The 9,638-nt window shown below is 39.0% G+C and overlaps 2 protein-coding genes across 2 annotated transcripts; one reads left to right on the top strand and one right to left on the bottom strand.

Annotated features, from left to right (window-relative positions):
• Positions 1–1,918: 1,918 nt before the first annotated feature.
• Positions 1,919–3,606, top strand: LOC115770191 (divergent protein kinase domain 1C). Its single transcript, XM_030715354.1, has 5 exons — positions 1,919–2,146; positions 2,217–2,369; positions 2,441–2,578; positions 2,640–2,848; positions 2,909–3,606. Exons 1-5 carry the CDS (start codon positions 1,997–1,999, stop codon positions 3,495–3,497), a joined length of 1,239 nt encoding a protein of 412 aa, XP_030571214.1. The 5' UTR covers positions 1,919–1,996; the 3' UTR covers positions 3,498–3,606.
• A 1,120-nt stretch (positions 3,607–4,726) lies between these two features.
• On the bottom strand, positions 4,727–6,974 carry LOC115770192 (diphosphoinositol polyphosphate phosphohydrolase 1). Its single transcript, XM_030715355.1, has 4 exons — positions 5,941–6,974; positions 5,484–5,582; positions 5,176–5,331; positions 4,727–5,117 (listed from the first exon to the last, which is right to left on the bottom strand). Exons 2-4 carry the CDS (start codon positions 5,580–5,582, stop codon positions 4,830–4,832), a joined length of 543 nt encoding a protein of 180 aa, XP_030571215.1. The 5' UTR covers positions 5,941–6,974; the 3' UTR covers positions 4,727–4,829.
• Between the last annotated feature and the right edge of the window lie 2,664 nt (positions 6,975–9,638).

Genomic DNA, 9,638 nt, shown 5'->3' with positions numbered 1-9,638 from the left:
CATACAATTTTAATGTTCACAAAATACAAAAATTTAACACGCGTAAATAAAAATTAATTTTAAAAAACAAAACAATTTATGATAATCACACGAAGTTGAATGCAAACCAAAACAAAAACAAAACACACAAACAAAAAAAAAAAAAAACTAACTAACAGTGACAATTAGACAAAAGCGTAATACAAAATATGACAGCCGATTGAATTATATAGCAGAATTTATTGATCCATAGACAAGTTAGTCAAATGCGCCAGAATCCGCGTTAAATGTGGTTTGTTTTTTACAATTTTTAAAATTTGTCTTATGATTTAAAAGTGAAAACAGCAAATACAAAAACTAACATCAAATAAACAGTTAAAAACAATATGTTCTAGCATTTGTCATAACAATATATAGTTGTGTACATAACTAGTTAAAATCATGTATTAACAGAACAGTTATCTTAAGTATATGAATACGTATATACATACAAAGGTGAATAATTAGACACAACTACACAGCCACACACATAAACATACGCACACAAAGTATTAGTATGAATATGAGTTTGCGTTAGTTACAAGAAAAAAGGCAATGAAAAATAATAATTAATAATGATATACAATAATAAACTTGAATTAGGTATGTAATTATGAATTTACATTATTTTTAGCAAAACCAAAAATTAAATGAAAGAAAAAAAAACACGATGAAAACTCTAAAAACACTTAAAAGCAAGAAGAAACTTATTGAAATTAAATTGATGAATTAAGTAAAGTAATTGCTCAATTTAGCAAAGAGTATAAATAAAGAATTATACGTTAAGTAATAATTTCAAATTACACACGCCTTTTTATACCCTTATCGAGGGTATTATAATTTTTTAATGATATGTGTTACGCATAAAAAGTGTCTTCTTCTACCGACCCGATATATGATTTAGCTTGTCTGTCTCCATATTTGTTTGTCAGTCCGTCTGTCCGTCCGCCTGTCTGTCTATCCATTTGTCCGTCCGTCCGACTGTTCATCTATCCGTCTGTCCGCCCGTTCGTTTGTCCGTCCATCTGTCCTCTGCCGGTTTCTATGCGAACTGGTCTCTCAGTAATCTATCGTCTATAAATGCAGTACATATGTATGTCGCAAACGGCCGGATCAAACCACCATATCATATTATTGCCATAGCAACTATAGACCAAAAATTAGTCTCTTGTATGGAAATCTTTTTTGTTTATAAAGAAATCTCATATATGTAATTATATGCAAAATCTTATCAACATCTAACTACTATATTAGTTTATTATTATAACAATTAGTTTTTGTATGAAACACCTTTTTGTTTGTCAAAATATCTTGAGCTAGCGTATCATTTATAAATATATGTGCGAAATCTTATTAGCGTCGGACCTCAATATTTACATATGGGCCAAATCGTATTAATATAGTACTATTTTATATAGTACTATACGAAAAATCGTTCGAAAAAAGGAATTTCTGTATAGCCTAATGTTCTCCTCGTCTGACATACTTGCAAACCCTTAAGACAAATGTCTGCAAGGGTATTAGATCCTCGGGATTCCAAAAAAAAAAAAACGCGAATTTTAATCGTTTAAGGTGTATAATAACGTGTATAGGTGTATAGCACAAAAGGACGTTTATCAAGCCCAATACGGCTACGGATACGCTTTAAGGCGCTGCCACATTAGACAAATCGCACGTACCCTTGTTCACTTTGTGAGCTGAGTATAAAAAAAACTTTCAAAGCCAATATGAAAACCAGAAGGATCAGCTAATAACTCTTATAAGAAGTTTTTGCACATATATCGATAAGTGCCTGAATATATCGCCACTCCCATAAGAATGTTCCATGAATATTGCCTGCGGATGGCATTGCGCATGTCCGAAACACGTCAAACTATTCGCGACTGACAGTTCCGGTGAGCCTTTGGTGTATATACCTCAAGTGGGCATGCAAAGGAAAACCTGACCCAAAGATGAAAATTTAAATTATAAATAAAATATGTTGACTGCGTTGCGACGAAAATTTCGCTTAGGAATGCAGCGTACGGTTCTGATTGCAGTGCTGCTGGCGGTTGGCCTTTTCAGCTATGCGTTCCTAAATCTATCCTTCTGCTTCAAGCTTATGTCGCACAGAAGTCTCACGCACATGGTAAGGGAAAAAAATCTCACCATCTTTTTTGACGCACAATTAAAAAACAGACCAACTCCAACAAATTTAGTGCCAAAAGTATGAACACCATGAGTTTAGTGGATCCCTTTGCGAGGAACTGTGCAGCAGCCAGTCGAACTTTGACAACTTCCAGTGCCCGTTGAATGATATGAAAACGATATTGTTTACGGCCGAAAAGAATGGCGATATGCTCGCCGTGAAGGTAGGTCAGTTTGGCATTAGTTTTTCGGTTGTCATGACTACCAACCATTCTAACCCGCTGCTGGCAATTAGCTGGCCAAGCACAACGATGACGACTTGAGCTGGACGAACAGCAAGGGCGAGGCTATTTATCCCAAGATCGAGGAGTTCCATGAAATTGTCAAGTTGCACATCATACTGGCCTACAATGTAACATTGGACGATAATATGGTATGCCTGCAGTTAATTCCCAAAGCTGGTGTTTCAAGAACTTTTCGCCTTGTATTTTAAGATACGCGCCTTGGTCAATCAGGAGATTGCGGATAATAACTCACAGCAAATGGTTAGTTTTTGGAGATTGTTCAAGGACAACAACTATATGATGGGCAAGCTGTTCGATGAGGAATCAGTGTTTCCAGCGGTCCTAGGCTCCTGCGGTCCGTACTATGCCACGGAGGGATTAGAAATTGTGCAGTCCAATCCCAGCATCATTCAGTTTCTGTGAGTAAATAAGGAAATAATGTAGCAAGGCTGACAAACCACATTGTATGCACCTGATAGCGCCTCGAATCGACAGCAGCGGCTGAAGCATGCGCTCAACATCATGGAGTACATATTTCGCTTGGAGGAGATGAAGCCGGAGCCGTTGCGCATGTGTAAGATGCAAGTGAATCGCTTTGGACTCACGCCCGACAGACGTCTCAAGTATCAAAGCGCGGAACATATCTATGTCGAGAGCTACCTGGACAAGCGCATATCCAACGGGGTCAAGTGTCACGTCAATCAGGACTGCAACTTCCATTCCTGTCGAGGACTGTGCGATGCAGACCGTCAGGCCTGCACACATGTGCAGCAGAACAATAACTTTCAGATATTTTGTGAACATGTCCTTTTAGGCAGTGGTACATTTCAGCCGGGTCTCCTAAGTGGCATACGTTTGCCACGGTCGCTGCAGAAGCTGGTGAAGATGTGCGTACAGCCGCCTAAGGAGCATCAGGTGCCAGATCGCCGCCAGGCACCTACTCTGCAGCTGGCTTTGAGGCTTTATAATGAGCTGAAGCAGCTGCTTCAGGCGGTGATAACGGCTTCCGGTGCTGACTCCGATGTGGAAGTCGAAAGCCCACGGCTTCGGCAGCAAGGAGGCGTTTAGGTGTCCTCGATGCACATGTAGTTGAATTGGGTACTCCTGCTGATGACTTGCTCACAAAGTGGTAGAATTTTTACATAAATTAGATTTAATAAGCAAATATAGAATTAACATAAATAAAAAGTTTTTTAATACATGATAAAACGGCTTTGAATTGTAGTTTTGCTTTTGTGTTTATTTTCGTTTATAAATTATTGTTAAATTGCAACAATTTCTTTCTCTATTGTTAAGCTTGCCGATGAATATAATATTTTGTTTTCTGTAACTTATCTCGAATTTACATTGAAAATCAATTGCTCTCGTGAGCGTTAAAACTTGAATTAAAACTTTTCTTTGAAAGTGCCCAAAAGTGTATTCCAAAAAGAGCTACATAAAAGTGTTGATTAGCTTTTATCACATTGACATTTTAAGTATTATCTTTTTATATTTATATTTGTGTTTTGCCTTGTATTTTTGAAAAGTACAGCGTGCACATGTCTTATTGTTAATATATAGTTTAGTTTCCCTTTTTGAATTTTTGCTGGATTCACTAATTCCGTATTTTTTTTTACAATAAGTTAACGTTTCTGCGGCATAACTTGGTTTTATATATTCACGTTTGTTTGTGTTTTATCTTTTTGCATAGGCAACTTTAGTTTTTTTGTTTGTTTAGTTTTCTAAGGATTTATCTGCAACAGAAGTTTATACAAAGGTTGTTAAATTGTTTAACTCTGGCAGATTTTAAACGAAATAATTTCGTTGGTTTTTCTTTTTTGTATTATATTTTCATTTTGTTATATTTTTTAGGCCGCTTAGCATAGTTTATAGATTTTAGCGCTTCTTTAAAGCCATTTCCAATTGTTTATTACAATAATCAAGATGTTTTTGAGTAAATTATAAAAGAGTAGAAAAATCTAATAGATATCATAATTTTTGTTAGTACACGTATTTCGTTTTGCAAAAAGTGCCCTATGCGCTCAAAAATTATTATATTAAATGTTATAGATTTTATTCTTCTTTGTTAATTTAGTTTTCCTTTTTTTTTTTAGTTTTTTTTATGCATTCTCTTATTTAAAGTACATACATTTGTTTTTCAATACAATTTCTAAAAACATAAATGTAGCGTTCGACTTAAATTAAACTCGAAAAGGATGCGGACTGTAGTCAATATAATTGAGAGCGGGTGCTGGGTAAATGATTTAAATATACCGAAAATATTTATCAACTGCCTGTCTAATTGTAAATTTTCAAAATGTCAAAATGTGGGTGAATAGCTGTGTGTTCAAATTGTGTGTGTGTGTGTGTTTGTGTGAGGCGGTGTGTGCTTATAGATGATTATTCTTTCTGCATTTGTCTTTATGCCGTTGTGGGCGAAGCGGCCGCTGAGGGGGCATTTGCCAATATGGGCGGATGCGTGGCATTCACCACACGACCTGGCGTGTGGGCATTCTCCAGCGTCTTCGAGTGTTGCAGCTGCATCAAGTAATGCTGCTGGGTGGGCTTATGCAGCGCCAGCTGTGACAATGCATCATCAATGGTGAACCATTGACGTTTTCGTCCAATGCTACGCGAATCCTCCCACTCATCTAGTTCCTGGGTCACGTTCATTACAAACACCTCGGTGCGATGCATGTGATCGTTGTTCTATAATTTTTGATATTTGTTAGCTTTATAATAACATTGATCTCCAATGATACCTCACCTCAAAAACACCCAAACAACGTCCCAAGCTGCCAACAACGCCTGCCTCCTCCAGCACCTCACGCACGGCGGTGACTGAGGGCTCCTCTTCCGGCTCAACCCCGCCGCCTGGCACAATCCACAATTCTGGACGGCGAGAAGATGTTACCAGCAGCACCTGCAATACATTTAAAGCCATTAATATGGTTATATTTCGTGGATAGAAATTGAATTTCAATCGATCTTTTAGATAGAGTAAACTATCCTTTTGCCTTTTGAATGCCCATCGAAGCACACTAAGATTTCATGTTTTGGGAGACCCAAACTTACCTCCGCTTCGTTCTCGGCTCGCACGCAAATACAGGCAGCACGTCGCCTGAAGCCATCCTTATCATAGATGCGCGTCGAGTTGGGTTTCTCCTTGACCATCTGAAAGCATATTGATACGATAAGTAGGGCGATTGATAGTTCGGCGCAACCGAAAAAATTGGCAAAGGCTGATAGCGTTGGGGTCATAATTCTTTCTATTTTATCATTTCACTGTTGTCGCGTTTAATTTGAATGTGCGCGCACATGAGAATCGTGATTCCGTCTTATCAGACATTTGATTGAGAGACCGCCGGCAACTGCAGCGCCGGCTTATCAACGATTTATATATGTACGCATGTATGCACACTCTTGCATATGTGTGCGTGTGTTTGTGTGTGCCGGGTACCGTTTGGCGTTTGTAAATTAGCCGTGTCATGAATGATGATTGAAACACTTTTGCAAACATCTGGGAGCTTACCTTTGCGTTTTTGTAGGTACGGCGGCAAAATGAACGCTGATAGCCGATTGCTTAGGCACTTAACAAAGAGACAGCCGCTTTGACGTCCCTTTCTCACTAACTCACTAACTCGCTCACTCTCTTTCTCTCCCTCTCCGTTTGTCTTCCTTTTGCTGCGTTTGCAACAAGTGTGTGTGTGCTGCTGTTGTTGTTGGTGCTTTTTTTTTGCGCTATGACAGCTGCACTGGGAGCCGGTCGCTGGTCTCGTGCCGCTTTTGCAGGTGCTTTTTGGTGGCTGCTGCGTCACAGCAGAGAAACTGTCGTTGTATGTGTCGCGTGAGTCTATGTATATTTTAGTCTGAGAGCCAATGTGTGCGTGTGTGTGTGTGTGTTTTGTATGTTGCTGTTGCTGTTTCTGTTGTTCCTGTATTTGTTGTTGTGTAGTAACGAAAAAAGAACTGCGCGTCGGATGGTTTCAAAGAGATGTGGGGAAAGCGAGAACAGAAAACTTGTTGAAATTAAAACGAGTACAAGAATGAAGAGGAAATAAAGCGCAGACAGGGCAGAATTATTTAACTACTTTGCAGTGGGTGCATGTTGTTGTTGTTTTGTGTTTTTTTTTTTTTTTTTGTTTTTTTTGGTTAGTGTTGGTATCAAGTTGGTATTGTAATTGTGTTCGTGTTGATGTTGTTGTTGTTGTCACTTTGTCACCGCCTTTGTCCTGCTATTAGCCGCTGTTTGGCTAGTCGCTGTCGCTGTTTTGTCTGCTTGTGAGTCTAGCCGGAAGCTTTTCGCAATTTGTTGCAATTTGAGCGAGACCGACGCTCAGCTGGGTCTTATCTGAGCACGAAACATGCGTTTTCCATTTTCTCGCTCCAAACACGCCCCGAAATGGTGATGAATAGCCGCTTTGGGCAGACAAACACACGTGTCGCGGCTTGTGCAACGATTTTATTTGCGCGGTGACGATTTCTAGCTGCAAGCCCACGTAAAAGTAACACTTTTAACAATTTCACGAATGTTGCATCGGCGAATAGCTCGGCAAAGAGGACGACGCAAAAAACAGTGTTACCGCCTTTGATAAATTGAAACTGCCACAAAATATGTCTGTTGGCAGCCCCATGCAACAGTTGGCAACTCTAATTTCTGAGGTAGGCAGTATTGAATTCACTGCAAACATAAGCCACCAGATGGCGCCAGTATTGCCGCTAGGTGGAAATTGTATTCAAATTTTATTTTGAAATTCGTAACGCTTTTCAATTTCTTTTTTTAAAAAAGTCTTTCAGTTTCCAAAAATAAAACGTTCCAAACATAAAACGTTGTTTTTTGCATTTCGTTTCAATTTGGTAACGGTATATTCAGAGAAAATCGAAATATATTTTGACTGTGTTAGTGGCTTCAATTGTTCGAATCAATTGTTTTTAAATCAGACTGCGAAATGTTTAGTAAAACTGCGGCCACAGATTTATTTATAAAGAGCGAGAAGTATTACAGGCCCAGATGGTTGCAAGGCAATTTACTCCAAAATCGATCTTAATTTCGTCGATTTCTTCTAACCCATTATTTACTAGAGGTCAGGCATAAAGAGGGCATCGATAATTATCGATTAACGTGCATTAGAATTGCAGCTCATATTTGAATTGAATTAAGATCAGCTTTAAGGTCGTCAACTGGCTGAAAGAAGTCAAGAAATGATTTACTGCCACAACGCAGGACGTTACTTGAGCGTCTGCCAAAAACGCAAAAGTGCCGGCAACGGCAAAGGCAAAGGCAAAGGGAAAAGGGAGCAGGGGTCTGGGAGCAAAAGGCAGGGTATTATGGGCGCGCCACAGCGCCAAAAATTTGCTTTGCATTTGTTGCAGCTGCCGCTTGGCTTGCTGCCTCTGCGTTTTGGTTGTAAGCTTTTAATGCAACTACTTAGCGCAGGAATACTGAATCCGATTGCTGCTCCACAGAAGGAGGCGCAGGGGGGTCTGTGTCCTTGGCTGGCCTTAAACATTTACTGCCAGCCTTTGCGTTCCAGTCGCGAGTCGCGACACACTGGCTGCCTGGCCTGTGTCCTGGTCCTGCGTCTGATCTTGTGGCGCTTTTTGTTCCTGGTGCAAAGCAAATTGCTTATTTCTTAATGCATTGCCATTTCCTTTTGGCTTTCTTAGACATTGCTAGTTCTTATATTTGAGTGTGTGTGTGTGTGTCTGTGTGTGTGTGTGGCTTCAATGAATTATGAGCTTCATTTCTTTTTTTTTTTGGGTGCCGCTCGACGTGACCATGCAGAAGTGTTAAACTGTTTAACACGCGTTTTTCTCGCTCTGTGACTTTCTTGATTGGGTTTAAATTTAGACTGCAAAATAATAACATTTTTTTCGCTAAGGTTTTTTTTTCTTTTAACTCATAAATTAATTCAGTTGTCCTTCGATTGATTTCTGACTATAATAATAGTCGATTTTTTTTTTGGTAGTCTGCTTCTGGCTGAATGGCCTGTGCGAATCTCCCGCCTCAGTGTGTGCCACGCTTTGTTGCACATAAATTCAAAGTCATAAATTTGCAATAGGCGTCCTCTTGGCTGGCAAACTTTGTCTATTTGATACGGCCTCCGGCGACCACATCGGAATCAAGTGCAAAAATTTACAATTTACCAGGGTGCAATTGTGCTGGCGATTGACAACAGGACTGAAAAAATAAAACTATAATCGATTTTAAGGTTTATAAATAGTCCTTCAAGTATTATACTTTTTAACTTTATTCAAAGCAACAACATTTTGTGCCAGTATTGAATACTTTTATTATTTACTTAAATAGGTTTGTTTTTAATTAAAATTAAAATTTATTAGGTTTTAGATCCTAAGCCTGTATCTTTGGGAAAGGGTTGTATATACAATTATATATATTCATATTCAGAAGAACGTGTCCTTCACCGTAACATAAATAATTGCCCTCTTTTGCTGCTGCTTTCCTATTTTAAAAGGTATTTCGTTGATCGTTTTGTATTTATTTATGCTCTATAAATTCTAATTAGAGTATAGTACGTGAAGCTGGTCAAACTGGCAAAAAAGCATTTGTAATGTCTTGAACTTTTAAACATACCATTTCATTCACTTAATTATTAGACGGACAGACAGACGGAAATGGCTAGATCGTCTCGGCTATTGATGCTGATCAAGAATATATATACTTTATATATATATATACTTTATTAATTAATTAAGTATCTTAATATTCATCTACATCAAGCGCTCTGTTTTGATTCGCCTTGTGGTCAGCAGTTGTTCCTTAGCGGCTCGTGTCCCTTTTTCCATTACGTTGCGCATACGCCGCGTTGTATGGAAAAATTTTCTGCATTTGTATGAACTTGAGCTGGAACATTGCTGTACTTATGGCTAATTGACTGGTAGCCAAATTCAATCAACTGGGCTCACTGAAAGCCAATTCAAAGCTGCTGACTGCAGTCTTGTCGCAGGTGTTGATCCTGTCATTAATTAACTATCGCTGTCATCAGCAGCCGCAGCAGTTGTCGCGCACGTGTCCAAAATGCTCAATAGAATGTGGCCAGCAGGGTTGGCGGGTCGCATCCTTGGGCAACATATTGTTTCATTTTGGCTTTGTCTTCCTGCTGCTGCCCATAACAAAGGCGTGCACCTACAAACGCAATTTGGCAACAAATTCACAAAACAGACAACACAACAAACAACCAGAAGAAGAAGAACAACAACAACAATGAC

Source organism: Drosophila novamexicana, unplaced genomic scaffold (assembly GCF_003285875.2).
Source record: "Drosophila novamexicana strain 15010-1031.04,08,12 unplaced genomic scaffold, DnovRS2.1 tig00004555-arrow-pilon, whole genome shotgun sequence".
Taxonomy (NCBI): domain Eukaryota; kingdom Metazoa; phylum Arthropoda; class Insecta; order Diptera; family Drosophilidae; genus Drosophila; species Drosophila novamexicana.
This window is presented reverse-complemented; position numbering and strand designations above follow the sequence as displayed.

Bases quoted from the DNA above. Each gene is read 5' to 3' on its own strand.
- LOC115770191 (XM_030715354.1), top strand. From the start codon at position 1,997: ATGTTGACTGCGTTGCGACGAAAATTTCGCTTAGGAATGCAGCGTACG. The intron at 2,370-2,440 runs GTAGGTCAGTTT...GCTGGCAATTAG, and splicing joins GCGATATGCTCGCCGTGAAG to CTGGCCAAGCACAACGATGA. The intron at 2,579-2,639 runs GTATGCCTGCAG...TTGTATTTTAAG, and splicing joins TAACATTGGACGATAATATG to ATACGCGCCTTGGTCAATCA.
- LOC115770192 (XM_030715355.1), bottom strand. From the start codon at position 5,582: ATGGTCAAGGAGAAACCCAACTCGACGCGCATCTATGATAAGGATGGC. The intron at 5,332-5,483 runs GTAAGTTTGGGT...AATGTATTGCAG, and splicing joins GAGCCGAGAACGAAGCGGAG to GTGCTGCTGGTAACATCTTC. The intron at 5,118-5,175 runs GTGAGGTATCAT...CAAAAATTATAG, and splicing joins GTTGTTTGGGTGTTTTTGAG to AACAACGATCACATGCATCG.